This window comes from Hypanus sabinus, chromosome 4 (genome assembly GCF_030144855.1).
Source record: "Hypanus sabinus isolate sHypSab1 chromosome 4, sHypSab1.hap1, whole genome shotgun sequence".
NCBI classification, from domain to species: Eukaryota; Metazoa; Chordata; class Chondrichthyes; order Myliobatiformes; family Dasyatidae; genus Hypanus; species Hypanus sabinus.
The window spans coordinates 84,457,601-84,476,597 of NC_082709.1; the positions used below are offsets into that span (position 1 = coordinate 84,457,601).

Sequence of the window (18,997 nt, forward strand, 5' to 3'; positions counted from 1 at the left end):
AGATTCTGGAAATCCAGAGTAACACACACAAAATGCTGGAGAAACTCAGCAGGTCAGGCAGCATCCATGGAAAGGCAAAAAAAGAGTTGACGTTTCAGGCAGAGACTCTTCATCAGAGTTAGTAAGCTGTGTGGATGCTCCATTAGCGCCGGATGCCTGGTGGTATTTGTGGGCTCCCCTTAGCGCAATCCTCAGACCGTGCTGGTCGTTGTGCAAGACAAGTCATTTCACTGTATGTTCTGATGTACGTGTGATAAATAATCTTTATTGGAGCTAAGTTGATCAGAGGTATTTGGTGACTGAGCTGGGATTAAGGCACAAATAGAGCCTGCCAATATTCTCCTGCCCCCGCATCCTTGTGACTGGAAAGTCATATGTTTTAATCTGATTTATGTTCTCTGAGCAAACAGATGCCTCAAAAGCAAAGCTCTGCTTTCATTACGGAATTACACGGGCTGCACTCCCTGGTGGTCTGTCGGAGTATTGCATAGACAGTCCCCAAATGAACTTTCCCACTATCAACCCAAAAACAGTCTCCACCAGCCCACCCCACAACTCTGTTTTTCCCTCATCTACGTGCTATCAGGTAGGAGTGACAAAACCTGAACACAAGAGATTCTGCAGATGTGAAAATCCATCTGGGTATCCTTCACCCTGATGACATGAACATTGTTTTCTCTAATTTCCGGTAATTTCTCCCCCCTTTCTTTTCCATTCCCCATTTGGGATCCTCTCTAACCCTGCTCCTTTCCTCTCTTGCCCATCACCTCCTACTGGAGCACCTCCTTTTTTCCCTTTCTCCCATGGTCCACGTTCTTTTTACTTTGAGCTCTCCTCTCAAATCAGATTCCTTCTTCTTCAGCCCTTTACCTATTCCACCTATCTCTTCCCAGCTGCTCACTTCATCACCTCTTCCCCCACCCACCCAGCTTCACCCTCATCTGGTCTCACCTGTCACCTCGTACTCCTTCCTCCACCACCTTCTTTTGTCTTCTTTCCCTATCCTTTCTTGTGTTTGTCTCAGCCAGAAACACCAACTGTTTATTCCCCTCCGTAGTTGCCACCTTATCTGCTGAGTTCCTCCAGCATCTTGTGTGTGTTTCACAGGAACTTGAAGGCCCACACTGAATGTTTTAGGAATAGCTCCTTCTCGTCCACCATCAGATGTCTGAACAGTCTATGAAGCCAAGAGTACAGACAGACAGACAGACAGACAGACAGACAGACATGCTTTATTGATCCCGAGGGAAATTGGGTTTTGTTACAGTCACACCAACCAAGAATAGTGTAGAAATATAGCAATATAAAACCATAAATAATTAAATAATAATAAGCTAATCATGCCAAGTGGAAATGTCCATTCAATGTCCATTTAGGAATCGGATGGCAGAGGGGAAGAAGCTGTTCCTGAATCGCTGAGTGTGTGTCTTCAGGCTTCTGTACTTCCTTCCTGATGGTAACAGTGAGAAAAGGGTGCCCTGGGTGCTGGAGGTCCTTCATAATGGATACTGCCTTTCTGAGACACCGCTCCCTAAAGATGTCCTGGGTACTTTGTAGGCTAGTGTCTAAGATGGAAATGACTAGATTTACAACCCTCTGCAGCTTCTTTTGGTCCTGTGCAGTAGCCCCTTCATACCAGACAGTGATGCAGCCTGTCAGAATGCTCTCCCCAGTACATCTATAGAAGTTTTTGAGTGTATTTGTTGACGCGTCAAATCTCTTCAAACTCCTGATGAAGTATAGTCGCTGTCTTGCCAAGCTATCAGACTCCTCAATCCCCGGAGCCTGGACTGACACCTTTTACTTTTTACGTAGTTCAATCTAGTTTTTGTACTGTGTCATGTAACACCATAGTCCTGAAAAAGTTTCTTATTTTTAATGTGTACTGTACATAGCAGTTATGGTCAAAATGACAATAAAAGTGAGTTGACTTGACTTGACTTTATAGCTGCATCGATATGTTAGGACCACATTAGATCCTCAGAGATCTTGACATCCAGGAACTTGAAACTGTTCACTCTCTCCACTTCTGATCCCTCTACGGGGATTGATATGTGTTCCTACGTCTTTTCCTTCAGGAAGTCCACAATCAGCTCTTTTGTCTTACTGACATTGAGTGCCAGGTTGTTGCTGTAACACCACTCCAGTAGCTGGCATATCTCACTCCTGTATGCTCTCTTGTCACCACCTGAGATTCTACCAACAATGTTTGTATTGTCAGCAAATTTATAGATGGCATTTGAGCTATGCCTAGCTACACAGTCATGGTTATAGAGAGAGTAGAGCAATGGGCTAAGCACACACCCCTGAGGTGCACCAGTATTGATAGTCAGCGAGGAGGAGATATTATCATCATAAATTATGGTCTTCCAGTTAGGAAGTTGAGGATCCAATTGCAGAAGGAGCTACAGAGGTCCAGGTTCTGCAACTTTTCAGTCAGAACTGTGGGAACGATGGTATTAAGTGCTGCTGAGCTATAGTGGTAGAAACTTTGGGGGATATGCAATGGTATTTGGTGCAGGGACACAGCAAAATGGATGCTCAGCAGTCAGGATGGCTCCAATGGGCTGAACTGCCTGATCATTTGTCTTCTGTTTGATTATTATTACCATTTAGAGATTTAAAGATTACCTTTATTGTCACACGTACATTGAAGCTTCAAAACATACAGTGAAATGGGTTTTTTGTGTCAACGATCATCACAGTCTAACAAGGTGCTGGGGGCAGCCCACAAGGGTTGCCATGTTTCAATATAGCACGCCCTCAACTTACTAATCTGTCTGTCTTTGGAATGTGGGAGGAAACACAAATGATCACAGGGAGAATGTACAAACTCTTCACAGACAGCGGCGGATCTGAACCCAGCTCACTGGCACTGTAATGGTGGTAACTCTGTGACATTACTGATTTCCCTTGGACTATCTCAATACACTGATGTGATGAAATTATCCCTATTAATGGCACTGACGATAATAAACTAAATTATCTGTTAGTTGTTTTCCTTTTGTATTACCTCAATATAGTATGTGTGAAATGTTCTGTCTGGATGGCACACAAATGTTACGATATGCATCCGGCAACCATGAATATAGAATTGAGTTGGGGTTTTATAAACAAATTAGTATTTATTAAACTCTGCTAAACAAAAATGGAAAGTAAACAAATGACTAACTTAACCGGAAGTTAACTGCTATATGGCAACTCTGGAACAGTTCTTAAAGTGGTAAATGTAAACACAGTCTTAAATGGGGTAAATACAAAAGTCCAAATGATTTATACAGTCGATTAGGAGAGACTTTCCTGAAATAACGAATTCCTCGACAACATGATGTTACTGCTGATCCCAGCCGAAATATGCCTTGGCCTAAGGATTCGCGATAAAGGAAGTAAAAACAGCTTAAAGGAACTGACCTTTTCCTTGGCAAATAAACCCTTGACAACCCTTTCTACTCTTACAGGTAGGGGTTATCTCACATGCAGGTATTCTTGAACAAAGATTCAATAAGGTCGATTCTGTACTAAACCGCTAAACAACACCAACTTTACTCAATCCTTCGGGTTCCCATATTTCAGTAAAGTCTTCACTCTCCAATACTTTGACTTTAAAATTAAATCAAAGATACATCAAACAAACTGGCAGCGATTAGCGAAACTGCTGGCACAACAATTCTGTACCTTACAGTAGAAAGCAAAACTCCACTTTAAAACGAAACTGCGTCATGAGACTAAATACGCAGCATAACGGAGAAACTGACAAGTTAAACGACGACTCAACACAAAAACTCTTGCGTCACAGCAGGCTTTCCGGTTTTATACCTGTTGAAACATGTCATTACGTGACCTCACACTGGCCGGAAATTACATCACCCCACCAACACAAGACCATTACATCCTGCTCACAAGATACTCAATTTCATCATGGTCATAAGACAGTCACAAGATACCCACGAGGTATGTAACACAAAACAAACAGTTTTCACTGTATCTCAGTATGTGACAGTAATTAACAAACTTCACTCATTTCAAACTAGCAAGACCAGCTCAGCTATGTTTATCTATCTGAGAAAATGGGTGGGGAACTGTATCACTCGTACTCTGTTCCTCCGGCAATGTTGCATTTCAACATCCCGCTCCCACGCACCCTGCAAAATCTGTTATTGCTTTTAACTTGTATTACTGATGTGATGAAATTATCTGTGCGGACAGCAGGCAGAACAAAGCTTTCCACTGTACCTCAGTGCATGTCAACAGTAATAAATGAATTTACAAACATTATTTATTAAACTAATCATCCATCATTAATGAATCTCGCCATCAGGACATGACAATTTCTCATTACTTCAATGGAATCATCTTGACTCTGAACTGAATACACAACCTATAGGCTCACTTTCACAATTCTACAATTCAAGTTTTTAGTATTTATTTATAATTATATTTTTTGTATTTACAGTTTGTTTTCTTTTCTACATTGGTTGTTTGTCAGTCCTTCTGTGAAGTTTCTCAATAATAATGAAGCAGCCTACAGAGAAGAAGGCATCACCCTGACACAGTGGTGTCAAGAAAACAACCTCTCCCTCAATGTTGCAAAAACAAAGGAGCTGGTTGTGGACTACAGGAGGAATGGAGACGGGCTAACCCCTATTGACATCAATGGATCTAGGGTTGAGAGGGTGAACAGCTTTAAGTTCCTCGGCATAAACATCACTGAGGATCTCACGTGGTCTGTACACACCAGCTGGGTGGTGAAAAAGGCACAACAGCGCCTCTTTCACCTCAGACGATTGAAGAAGTTTGGTATGGGACCCCAAATCATAAGAACTTTCTATAGGGGCACAACTGAGAGCATCCTGACTGGCTGCATCACTGCCTGGTATGGGGACTGTACCTCCCTCAATCACTGGACTCTGCAGAGTGGTGTGGACAGCCCAGTGCATCTGTAAATGTGAACTTCCCGTTATTCAGGACATTTACAAAGACAGGTGAGTAAAAATAGGCCCAAAGGATCACTGGGGACCCAAGTCACCCCAACCACAACCTGCTCCAGCTGCTACCTCTGTGAAATGGTACCGCAACATAAAAGCCAGGACCAATAGGCTCCGGGCAGCTTCTCCCACCAGGCCATCAGACTGATTAACTCATGTTGACACAACTGTATTTCTATGTTATATGTGTTATCATGTTGTACATACTATTTATTATAAATTACTGTAAATTGCACATTTAGATAGAGACATAACATATTTACTCCTCATGTATATGAGGGATGAAAGTAATAAAGTCAATTCAATTCAATCCAATCATTCTATTGTATTTCTTTGTTCTACTGTAAATACCTGCAAGAAAATGAACCTCAAGGTTTATATAACCATAGAAAATGGTTCTATATATCTACTTTGATAATAAATTCACTTTTAACTTAACTTTGATCAGGCACAAGGTTCAAAAGGCTGAAGACACACACAACATTTTTGGAAAAGATTCTTCCCCTCCTCTATCAGATTTCTGAATGGACCACAAACCCATGAATACTACCTCACTATTTCGCTTTTTTTCTGCACTACTTATTTTTTATATTTCTTATTGTAATTTGTAGTAATTTAATGCATTTCATTACCTCTGTAATACAACTTCATGACATGTCAGTATTAATAAATGATTCTGGTTTTGAACCATGTCGAAATGCAAGTACAATCAGCCCTCGGACACCAAAAAGTGTGGATGCTCAAGTCCCTTAATTAACCTGTCTCAGTGCAGTGGTCTTTAGGACCCAGTGGAACCCTGGACCTTATTTAACCTGTCTCAGTGTGGTGGACATTAGGACCTGGTGGTACAGCTCTGAATCTGCAGTGTTTATGTTCATGAAAGTAATGACGATCACGATTGAAAATAAAGTGGAAGTAATCAAGCGATCGGAAAGAGGTGAAACGCCATCGGTCATTGGAAAAGCATTAGGCTACAGTCAGTCAATGATCGGCCCAATTTTAATGGAGCATGTGAAAGGCCCTGCCCTGATGAAAGCTACAATTATTACTAAGCAACGCAGTAGTTTAATTATTGAAATACATATGTTTCTTAACTGTTTTATATGCATAGAAAGGTAAACTATATACTATACTGTATAAACTATATACACTAAGACAAACATTTGACTAACTGACACTAAATAATACCGGATGTACCTGTTCCAACTTCAAATCCGACTTAAAGACAGACTCAGTAAAGGTACTCGTTCATAACCCGGGGACTATTTGTATTTTAAAATCATCTCTAGATTACTTATAATACCCAATACGATGAAAATGCTATGCAAATAGTTGGTATACTGTATTGTTTTGGGAATAGTGACAAGAAAAAATAGTCTGTCCATGCTCAAATGACGAGTGCGGAAGAGAGAACTTCCGGGTTTTCCCGATCCGCGGTTGGTTGAATCTGCGTATGCGGAATCCGCGGATAAGGAGGGCGGACAGTACGTAATTTTCATATGATCTTGCAGCTTACTGATCACCTGCACTGCACTTTCTATGTTATTTATTCTGCATGGTTATTGTTTTACCTTGTTCTACCCCAATGTACAGATCCTGAACCAGAGTGGAACACTGAACACAACCACTGGACTCACTTTCAAGGACTCTACAACTCATGTTCTTAGTTGAGGCCCTCCGTTGGTCAGGGTCAATCATGGAATTTGCCTCCCGTCTACATGTTACACATGCCAAGGCAGTACAGTATGGAGAGCAAGCTGTTGCCCAAAGGGCAGGCTGCCCCTCTCCACGCAGCTGACTAATCAGACGGCAGAGACTGATACAGTTTGGCACCAGCAGTGTCACAGGAGTTGCCAGTCAACATTGAACTCAAGGTAGGACTGTCTTAGGGAATGTCTTAGAGCATTTAATAGGTATTGGGAGTGTTCTAGCCTTTAGAGGTACTGTTTGTTTTGTATGCATTTCATTTTGTTGGAACAACACTTCCAGTCCATAAACTTTTTTTTAAAAAACATCATTTCAGGAGTGGGTCAATTTGGATTTCGACATTACATTAGACAGGAAAGACATTAGAAAGACACCCATCTCTGTCCACTCTTTATTTGCCCTTGAAACAGCAACATTCTTGAGTCTTAAGCTTTCTTAATATTGGTAAACATTTAGCAGGTGGACTTTGAAGGAAGTATTATGTTTATCATTTAGCGCTATTAAGCTACTGGTGCAGCACAAGTCAGTCTGGACTATACAGCACGGGTGTCCACGCTGACCAGGAACACCAAGAGGAAGGTTTACCAGGACTGTGTGTCCAAGGCAGCGAAGCATGGACAAGCTACTCTCACCAAGAGCGCAGCCTAAACACGCCCCACCTTCGCTGCCTCACAGGGCAGGATCACGTCCCACACAAGGATGCCCTAAAACGAGCAGGCATCACAAGAACCTGCTCACCGTCCTCACTCAGAATGGCCCAGCCCCGCGTTATACAGACGTCTGTAAGCAGGAGACTTTGGCCAAACTACCTGGAAAGTCGTGTCAGGCCGCCAGGGCAGGGGAAAGAAAAACAGCGAGAAAGAAGCAAAGAGATCAACATCCACTCCTCTACAGCCGAGCACAACACTCAGCGCAGCAAGGCCAGCCGCTCCACAATCCGACCGCCCGCACTGGGCACTCCGTTGTCCATCATCATAACTGACATCCCCTCGCTCGAATGGTTGATTAACATCTTGTTCACGCCTCCCGGCGGATTGGTTAATTGGCAGAACGTCAAGCGCAGTTGCAGGATTGGATAAGTAGTCCTTTCGTTCTCGCCCCCGTAGTGTGATAAATGATTGACATTCTAACTTTCGAATAGTTGATCGGAATACAGCTCCGACCCCGCAGGATTGGTTTAATTAACGTCAGTCCTCTCGATGGCCCGGTCACGCCGGCAGAGTGACTGCCGGATTGGGCGATTGAACTTTGGTTCACGCCTTCCACCTGCGATTGGTCAATCGTTGTTACGTCTGCCTCTTGCGTGATTGGTTGAGTAGTAGTCCAGGCCCGGCCCTGTTTCTGAGCCGGGACACGGAGCTGGTAACGGCGATGCAGGTGAGTGGCGTTGAGATTTCGGGCTGGCATCCCCGCTGCGATGGGGGGAGTAGTCTCCTCACTTTTGCGAAGGGAACTGATGACTTGAGACCGGCGGCGGGGTCGGCAGGCTGATACTGGGCCGAATAGCCGCAGGCCTGGTCGCCGGGTGACTGCTGACAGAGTCAGCACAGTCTGTCTCAGGTTAATTTATTGCCGAATGCATCATAGTGTAATGAAATCTATAGTTTGTATGAAGTAATCAGTGTACATAGTAATGATAACTACAATGACAAGGGAACGAGTACAGAATAGTGCAAAGTCTAGTATATTCAGCAAAAAAATTCTAATTTGATAGTAACTGTGTAAATTGTTCTATTACTGTCACGTGTATCGAGGTACAATGAAAGACTTTGACCCATACAGATTATTTCATGACAACCAGGTGTTGGAGGCAGTGCAAGGGAAAACTACAGCACAATGCAGAAAATCAGAATCAGTTAGATAATACAGTGCAAAGGTCACGAAGTCAAGAGTCCATCTTATTTTACTAGGAAACTAATAAAGAGTCTGATAACAGCAGGATAGACGCTGTCCATTAGTCTGGTGTTAGGTGCTTTCAGGCTTTTGCATCTTAAGAGAAGATGTTCAGGGTGGGTAGGACTTTGACAATGTTGGTTGCTTTACTTGCTGAGGCAGCAAGAAGTGTAGAATAATAGGGAGAAGGAGAATTCGGAGTATTGGAATGTAACTAGTCTGTCGGGTTTGCAAGCTTTCCAGTGTTTGTTTTCATTTCAGGGTGTGTATTCTTTTTGAGAGGGCTTGAGATGCTCAAAGGACAGGCAGTACCTGTGAGGAAAGAATCAGAATTACTGTTAGCACAGACACATGCCATCAAATGTGTTGTTTTGAGGCAGCAGCACAGTGCAATATATAAAAAATACTAGCGGCCACACATCAGAGTAAGGGGGCAGCGGCATGGAATGCAAGATGACTGGGGACCCTTTATTGCTGCAGCCTTCCTCCTGTGGTTGCATGCAGGGAGAATGTCATTGTAATCCACCATCTTTTGTCACCTCAAGTGTTGAGTTCTTGGTTGGATTGCCCTTTTGCTGGAACCTTCCCCTTGACTTTGCTACCGTGGGTGACCCTACTAAGGAGCTATGCTCCAGGTGATATCAATCAGAAACTCCAAGCCTCTCCACCGCAACAAGGTGACGATCCTCGGAGAGGTGGCCCTGGGGAACGCTGCTTTATTAGCTGTATACATGTTTGTGATAGAGTGACAATTGAACTTGAGGTGGGCCTAATGGCCTGTTTCCATACTGTAAAACTCTCAGCTCAAAATGAATTTCCATGTTCTGCTTTAAACTGTTTTTATTCCTCAATGATGCAAGTATCTGTAAAGGGGCTGGCATTGAGTGCTCATCCTGAGTAGATGTCAATGAGCAGTTTTGACTGTCTGTTGCAGTCCATGCTGGGCGGGTGAGTGAGTTTGTCAGATTCAGATTAGCTTTATTTATTACATGTACGTTGGAGTATAGAGTAAAATGCATTTGTTTTGTGTCAATGACCAACACAGTCCGAGGACGTGCTTGGGGCAGGCCACAAATGTGGCCATGCTTCTGAAACAAACACAACATGCAAAAAACCTAACCCTAGCCTGTACACCTTTGAAGCATGGGAAGAACCCTACGGGGTCACATTGTCCTTGCAAACAACGGCAAGAATTGAACAGTGCTGGTGCTGTAAAGTGTTATGCTAACCACTATGCTACTGCCTGCCCTAGTTCTAGCCTCACCTATCAAATGGAAGCAACCATTGGGCGTGGCAAGTTCACCATGCTTTTGGTGTCAACGCAGTTTGTCTGCAACTTGCCAACTAACCTATACAACTTTGGAATGTTTGAGGAAAGCAGAGCACCAGGAGGAAACTGGGTCTGAGTGTCCCATCCAATCGTAGGGGATTCCAGACCCGGAGGGGGCAGCCTCAAAATGGTAGGATGTCCCTTTGGAACAGAGATGAGCAATTTCTTTAAGCAGAGGCGAGTGAATCAGTGGAATTCATCGCAACAGAACTCATATTCGAAGCAGAGATTGATAGGTTGCTGATCAGGACATCAAAGGTTACAGGAAGGAGGCAGAAGAATGGGTTGAGAAGGAAAATAAATTAGGGCTGATTGAAAGGTAGAGCAGACTCATTGGACAAAGAAACTAATCCTGTTCCTTTGTCTTATGGGTAGTGTTCCGGTACACTTGCTATCATCATCTAACCTGGTAGAAATGTTCACAGGTTTGAGGGAGCGGGTGACTGTTCATGATTATTCAGCAGCCATGACATTACATGAATATAGTAGATATTAGTTCAATTGAGAACCAATCTTCTGGAAATATCTGCTCACAATTTGCTTTCCAGTGATACTTCTTGGCTGGAGAAGCCAACCATTGGGGGAGGGACATTCTGATTCTGTCTTGTTGAAAGTACACAGGTGAAGATGATATATGCAAAAATAATTTTGTGGGTGACTTCAACTTCCCTAATATTGATTGGCACCCTCCTCAATGCAAAAGGTTTAGATGAGATGGAATTTTTTAGGTGTGTCTAGGAAGGATTCCTAACTTCTGTATGTAAAACAGGCCAATTAGGATCAGATTCTAGGCACTGAACTTGGTCAGGCGACAGATCTCTTTGGTGGGTGAGCATTTCAGAGACAGTGACCACAATTCCCTGACCTTTACCTCCATCTTGGACAGGAATAGCAGCAGATGGTATGGGGAAAGAATTTAATTTGGGGAAGGCAAATTCTGATGCTATTCGGCAGGAAATTGTGAGCATAAATTGAGGACAGATGTACTCAGACATGGAGCTTGTTTTAGGAGTATTTGCATGGGGTTCTTGCTTTCTTTTTCAATCTTTTTATTATTATCAATATATATTGGGATTACAAACTTACAAATTTATACTGAACATGAAAGGATACACAAGCAATAGTTACAATATAATTAAGTCTTCCCAAATCATGAATGATACAAATAACATATAAACAAAGCAAAACTAGGTTATATCATAATATATATTAAAAAAAACAAAAAAGAAAAAGAAAAAAAATTATGCTAGAAAAAACTAATCTAACAACCTAATAACTAATAAAGAGAAAAAAAGAAGAAAAAAAGAGAAAAAAATGGGCTGTTTATAATATCTATAAAAAAAAATACAAAATCATCAGTGTCGCTAACTACAATCCTCTCAACATATGTATAATCAAAACTGGAAAAACGAATAGGTTTGGAACAGGGTCTCATTACATCATATGAAAATATTGAACAAATGGTCTCCATGTCTTTTCAAATGTAATAGAAGGGTCAAATACAACACTTCTAATTTTCTCCAAATTTAGACATAACATAGTTTGAGAAAGCCAATAAAATACGGTAGGGGGATTAATTTCTTTCCAATTCAACAAAATAGATGTTCTAGCCATTAATGTAAGAAATGCAATCATTCGACAAGCAGAAGAGGATAAATGGAGTGAGTCCATCATTGAGTAAACCAAAAATTGCAGTAATAGGATGAGGTTGTAAATCAATGTTCAATACCGTGGAAATAATATCAAAAATGTCTTTCCAATATTTTTTCAAAAGCGGATATGACCAAAACATATGAGTTAAAGACGCTATCTCAGAATGACATCTGTCACAAATAGGATTTATATAGGAATAAAAATGAGCCAATTTATCCTTAGACATATGAGCCCTATGCACAACTTTAAACTGTATTAATGAATGTTTAGCACATATAGATGATAAATTGACTAATTGAAGAATTTTATCCCAATTCTCAATAGGGATAGTAAAGTTAAGTTCTCTTTCCCAATCATTTTTAATCTTACAGAAGGGCTCTGAATGTATTTTCATAATTATATTGTAGAGTTTTGATATTATACCTTTCTGAGAGGGATTTAGTTCTAACAAATTCTCCAAAATACCCGAAGACTCAAGATTTGGAAAGGTAGGAAGTACAGTATTTAAGAAATTCCTAATCTGTAAATATCTAAAAAAAATGAAACCTAGGCAAATTATATTTATTAGATAATTGTTCAAAAGACATAAAACAATTATCCAAAAATAAATCAGAAAATCATAGTAATCGTTTAGTCTTCCAAGCTGAGTAAGCTTGGTCTATAATAGAAGGATAAAAAAAGAAATTGGATACAATAGGAATAGTTAAAACAAACTGATTCAACCCAAAAAATTTCCGAAATTGAAACCATATACGTAAAGTATGTTTAACTATCGGATTGTCAATTTGTTTCTGCAATTTAGAAAGTGCAAAGAGAAGAGAAGACCCTAAAATAGAACCCAATGAAAATCCTTGTACAGAGATAAATCCCAATCCTTTAACCAACATATCAAATATCAGATATTAACTGCCCAATAATAATATCTAAAATTAGGCAATGCCAATCCACCTTCCTTCCTTGCCTTCTGTAAATATTTTTTTACCTAATCTAGGATTTTTATTCTGCCATATATATGAAGAAATTTTTGAATCAACATTAGCAAAAAAGATTTTGGAATAAAAATTGGTATCGCTTGAAATATATATAAAAACTTGGGTAAAATAATCATCTTAATAGCATTAATCCGACCTATCAGAGATAAAGATAATGGTGACCATTTAGTGAACAAACATTTAATCTGATCAATTAAGGGTAAAAAATTAACCTTAAATAACTCCTTATAATTTTTAGTAATTTTAATCCCCAAGTATGTAGAAGAGTCATTAACTAATTTAAAAGGTAAATTTCCATAAATTGGAACCTGTCTATTTAAAGGAAACAATTCACTCTTATTAAGATTTAATTTATACCTGGAAAAATTACTAAATTGAACCAACAATGATATAACTGCAGGAATGGATTTCTCAGGATCAGAAATAAATAATAATAAATCATCTGTGTATAATGATAACTTATGTATTTCCATCCCACAAGTAATGCCAAAAATGTTCGGTGATTCTCTAATAGCAATTGCCAAAGGTTCTAAAGCAATATTAAATAATAATGGACTAAGAGGACAGCCTTGTCTAGTACCCCGAAATAAACGAAAAAAGGGAGATCTTTGATTGTTAGTAAAAACCGAGGCTACTGGAGTATGATATATCAGTTTAATCCAGGAAATGAATGTCGGACTAAAATTAAACTTCTCAAGCACAGTAAATAAGTATGGCCATTCAACTCTATCAAATGCTTTCTCCGCATCTAATGAAATGACACATTCTGAGGTGCTATGTGAAGGAGTATAAACAATATTCAATAATCTAATATTGAAAAAAGAATAATGATTTTTAATAAAACCAGTTTGATCTTCTGAGATAATTTGAGGTAATACCTTCTCCAGTCTGGACGCCAGTAACTTGGAAAAGATCTTGGAATCTACATTCAATAAGGATATTGGTCTATAGGATGCACAGTCAGTAGGGTCTTTATCTTTTTTAAATATTAAAGAAATGGAAGCTCTATAAAAAGGTTGTGGCAGTTTACCCAATCTAATCGCTTCTTCAAAAACCCTGCATAACCAAGGAGAAAGAGTAGAGGAAAAGCACTTAAAAAATTCCACTGTATACCTATCTGGACCTGGTGCTTTCCCAGAATTCATAGAGGAAATAACCCCTTTAATTTCTGCATCCGTAATAGGAGTTTCTAATATTGAAAGATCATCTGATGATAATTTTGGAAAATTCAATTTCCCAAAAAAATCATACATGGTATTATGATCATGAGGGAATTCAGAATGATACAGGGAGGTATAAAAATCTTGAAAAGATTTATCTCATCATGGTTAACCGTCAATTCACCGTTCTGTTGACGAATCTTAATAATTTGACGTTTAACCAAAGCATTCTTCAATTGATTAGCTAACAGTTTACCCGATTTATCATTATGTATATAAAAATCAGATCTGGTTTTCATTAATTGATTTTCAATCGAAGATGTAAGTAATAAACTGTGTTCCATTTGAAGTTCAACCCTTTGTTTGTAAAGCTCCTTACCAGGAGCAGTCGAATATTTCTTGTCAATTTCTTTAATTTTATCAACCAATAAAAGAGCTTCCTTCTTAATACGTTTTCTCAAACCAACAGAATAGGAGATAATCTGTCCACATATATATGCTTTAAAAGTGTACCAAAGTGTTCCGCAAGAAATATCATCCGTGGAATTAGTTGAAAAGAAGAAATCGATCTGTTCCTTCATAAATTTAATGAAATCCGGATCTTGCAGTAAGGTAGAATCAAATCGCCATTGCCTAACACTAGAAGCTGTATCCATAAATTTAATAGAAAGTTTCAATGGAGCATGATCTGAGATGGCTATAATATCATAATTACAACCAATTACAGATGGAATAAAATGAGTCAATAAAAAAATAATCAATTCTCGAGTAAGAATGATAAACATGTGAGAAAATGAAAACTCTTTGTCCTTAGAATGCCGAAATCTCCAAATATCAAAAATTCCATTATCAGTCAAATAAGAATTAATGTAAGTGGCTGACTTATTTGGTAAAGTCTGAGTGGATATAGATCTGTCCAGCAAAGGATTTAAACAACAATTAAAGTCACCACCCATTAACAACATATATTCATTCAGATTAGGTAGAGAAGTAAATAAGGACTTTAAAAAATCAGGATAATCCACATTTGGAGCATAAACATTAACCATAGAAGCCTTTTTGTTAAAAAGTAACCCAGTAATTAACAAAAATCTACCATTTGGATCCGAAATAATATCGCGTTGGATAAATGTAATAGAGGAGTCAATAAAAATTGAAACTCCCTTTACTTTGGCATGGGCATTCGAATTCGAATGGTACTGTTAACCCCTCCAAAACCTAAAAAAAAAACGTTGATTGTCCTCTTTCTTCACATGAGTTTCTTGTTCAAAAATAATATGTGCATTCAGTCTTTGGAATACTTTGAAAATCTTTTTCCATTTAATCGGATGGTTTAAGCCATTAGTATTCCAAGAGACAAAATTAATGGTCTGAGCCATATTTCCAAAATCAACCCTTTGGTATATAAAGAGTTAACCAAATTATGAACTGGAACTATGAACTGGAATTATGAACTGGAAGAGGAACAAAAATAAGATGCGGTCCCGGAAGTGACAACATAGCGGACATTTTAGTAGTTTAAAATCAGCCCAAAAGAAAAAAACTAAAAAAAACTGGTAAAAAGAACAATAGATTTAGAAAAGAGACCCCCACCCCCCCACCCACGAAGAAAAAGCCCAACCCAAACCTGGAGAAGGCTGGGGGAAAAAAGGAATGATACTAAATCTACCCCAATGTCAGCAGAAGGCAACTCCAAATATATAAATGAGAGAAAAAAAGATCCACCCAAACTCCAAAAAAGTAATTATCACTATACTAAAGCAAACTTCTTAATATAGTTGCTAGTAAAAAACAAAAAGAATATAAACACTAGTAACTTATAAATGGGTTAAAACTCAAACAAAAAGTTAAAATGTGATAAGAAATGCATTATAGGAAGAAGACGAGAGAAAAAAAGACGAAATAAAAAAAAGCAAGAAATATTTTAGAGAAGAAACCGCCATCTTAGTCACACAAAAAATGAAAAGGATATATATCAAACCGTTAAAAAAATTCACCTTCAAAGGGTTAATAATAATGACCAAAAATAAAGTACAGTGATTAAAGTAAGTAAAATAAGATTAGTACATCGAAAAAAAAACTATAATTAAAATATAGAATAAACCTACACCAATAGCCAGAAACAATATCTGGTTTTGGAAACAAAAACTATCTTGTAACGTTCAAAATCACTCATTTATTAGAGTCGAGAATCCGAAGCAGTAGGGTAGTTCTCAACCAGAAAGCTTTGAGCTTCAGATGTGGAGAGAAAAACACGCCGTGGTGCATTCGGCGGCGAGATTCTAAGCTTCGCAGGGTATAAAAGCGCTGGTTTTAGATTTTTCTCATAACATTTGGACATCAGAGGTTTAAAAAGAAGCCTTGCCTTCATTACTTCTGGGCTAAAATCCTCCACTAATCTAAACTCGAAATCTTTGAATTTAACCATCCCTAAATGCCGAGCCACACGAATAAGTTGCTCTTTGACATGCACATAATGAAATCGGACAATTACAACAGGTGGTTTAGATGAAGAACTTAATGATCGGCGCATAATTCTGTGAGCGTGATCAAGTAACGGAGGACTGTCTGGGAATACAGAAGGGAACGCATCCTTTAAAAGTTGAGCAAAATACTTCTAGAGGTCCCCTTGTTCGATACCTTCCGGGAGACCAAGTATGCATAAGTTCTGTCTTCTGGACCGATTTTCAAAGTCGACACTCTTGGCTTTGTGTTTCCACCTGTTTAATCGTTGAAGATAATTTCTGCTCCAGTTTTTCAATTTATCAAGTCTCGCTTCCGAGCGTCCTCTTGCAAAGTTGTGATTAGAGCTTGCTGCTGGTTAACTACTGAATCAGTCTTATCCATATAATCCTGAAAAGCCTTTATACCTTGTTTGAAAATTTGTCGTTGTTTTTCAAATTTTTCATTTAAAAGCTCCAATAACATTTCATAAGTCAATTCAGTGCTCTTAGGATCAGACTTTTTTTCTTTCCTTTGCGGTTAGAATCTTTCCCAGGGTCTTGCCCTTTAGATCTCAAAGCCATTTCTGTACTAATTTCTTCAAAATTCACAGTACACTCTTAAAGATAAGTCCAAAAAAAGTAGCAAGAATCGTTTGGTGTAGGTAAAAGTAAGTTAAATAAGGGTGATCATAGGTTAAGAAAAGTAAAGGTTATGGAGCGAATTTGAAACAGTACTCACTCCATGAGCGTCTCCTGGTGACCTCCGCATGGGGTTCTGGAAAGGGATATCCTATTGAGACAGGGAAAGGATGAGGAATTATGGTTGACAAGAGAAGTGAAGCATCTGGTCAAGAGGAAGAAAGAAGTTAAGGTTTGGGAAACAAGGATTAGACAAGGCTTTAGAGAGTTGCAAGGTAGCCAGGAAGAAGCTTAAGAATTAACTTGGCTAGAAGAGGGCATGAGAAGGCCTTGGGCCAACTGTTTATTCCTTTCCTTGGATGCAGCCTGACCTGCTAAGTTCCCCCAGCATTTTGTGTGTGTTACTCTGATTATCCAGCACCTGCAGAATTTCTTGTTTGTATTTCAGAGTTCAAAGTAAATTTATTATCAAAATGCTTGAATGTCACCATATACAACCCTGAGATTCATTTTCCTGAGGGCTTCACAGCTTCTGTGGCTCAGTTTTGTTGTTCACCACAGTGACGTGGTGAAGGCATGTTGCAGCTCATTCGACAGTTGAGGTGCTCACTTTATTATGCTCTCCAACTTTCAGACCGCAGCTAAAAAAGGTTTGAAGGCTGCAGTGCAGACTGCTGCTGAGGAGTTCCTGGCCTTTGTGGATGAAGGGGTGTCCCCTTATCATGGTATGTAATCTGGTTGTTTTACTTTTACCTGGGGCTGTGGATATGTGGGGCACCTGCTCTTGTCTGACACTGTGACATTGGAATTTTCACTCAATGGCCACTTTATTAGGTACCTCCTACACATAATAAAGTGGCCACTGTGTGTATGTTTGTGGTCTGAACCCTTGACTTTGGAACATGTGCTCAGTAGTCAATTTGTTTGATACCTCTGAAACATAATAAAGTGCACTGAGTGTATGTTTGTTGTCTTCAGCCGCTGTAGCCCACCCACTGCATGATTTAACATGGTGTGTGCAACTTCTCCCAATTAATAAAGAAGCACAAGAACTAACATTTCGTGATCTCCCTTTTAAAGTAGTCCATAATCAATTTACTTATCTTGGAATTACAGTCACAAGGAAGTTTAAAGATCTCTTTCCTGAAAACTTTGCCAATCTTTCATATGCTATAAACCAGAGTCTGGTACAATGGTCACCTCTATCTATGTCTTTGGTAGGTCATATTAACGTTGTTAAAATGTATGTTCTCCCCAAATTTTTATACCTATTTCAATCTATCCCAAGTTTTATTCCAAAATCTTTTTTTGATTCCTTAGACTCTATTATTTTGTCATATCTGTGGCAGAATAAGCGCTCTAGAATTAATAAAATCCATCTCCAAAAATCTAAAAAAAGAGGGTGGCATGGCTTTACCAAACTTTCGTTTATATTATTGGGCAGCTAATATACGTTGTGCTACCTTTTGGTCTTTCTTCCATGGCCAACCCGAGTGCCCTAACTGGGTGGCGATGGAGTTGAGCTCCACTAAAGAATTATCTATCTCTGCACTTCATGGCTCTGCACTCCCTAGTAGTCTGCCCAGATCAATAGCTAATCCTCTTGTTAGACACACTTTGCGTCTATGGGCTCAGATCAGGAAATGCTATGGTTTCCAGGGGTTTTCTGTTTCCAGCCCTGTTGCTCATAATCACCTTTTTTTTACCTACTACATAGATTCAGCATTCCAGGTTTGGTATAGGAAGGGCATTAGACATTTTGAAGATCTTTTCATTGATAATCGCTTCGCCTCTTTTCAGCAGCTCTCTGTTAAGTTCAATCTGCCCAATGCTCATTTTTTCAGATATCTCCAAATCCGACACTTTCTTGCTCCTAACTTTCCTGAAATGCCTGCGAAAAATGCTATGGACCTATTTCTTTCCATGAATCCACTAGGTAGAGGCTTAATATCAATCATCCGAGATAAACTAGCAGCCTTATGACGGGCCCCCATGGATAAAATCAAGATGGCCTGGGAGCAGGATTTAAATATCTCCTTATCTGAGGAGAGCTGGGATTCAGTTCTCAAATCGGTTAACTCAACCTCTCTTTGTGCTCGCCACTGCCTTTTACAGTTTAAGATTGTTCATAGAGCCCATATGTCTAAATCTAAACTATCAAGACTCTACCCTAGCGTTAGTCCGCTCTGTGATA

The 18,997-nt window shown here is 39.4% G+C and overlaps 1 protein-coding gene across 1 annotated transcript in view; it reads left to right on the top strand.

Annotated features, from left to right (window-relative positions):
- Positions 1-7,988: 7,988 nt before the first annotated feature.
- dnpep (aspartyl aminopeptidase) overlaps positions 7,989-18,997 on the top strand; it is a 63,826-nt gene continuing 52,817 nt past the window's right edge. Inside the window, exons 1-2 of the mRNA XM_059967589.1 lie at positions 7,989-8,069; positions 17,438-17,528. Coding sequence (XP_059823572.1) covers positions 8,064-8,069; positions 17,438-17,528 — 97 coding nt within the window. The 5' untranslated portion in view covers positions 7,989-8,063. The remainder of the gene's footprint in view (positions 8,070-17,437; positions 17,529-18,997) is intronic.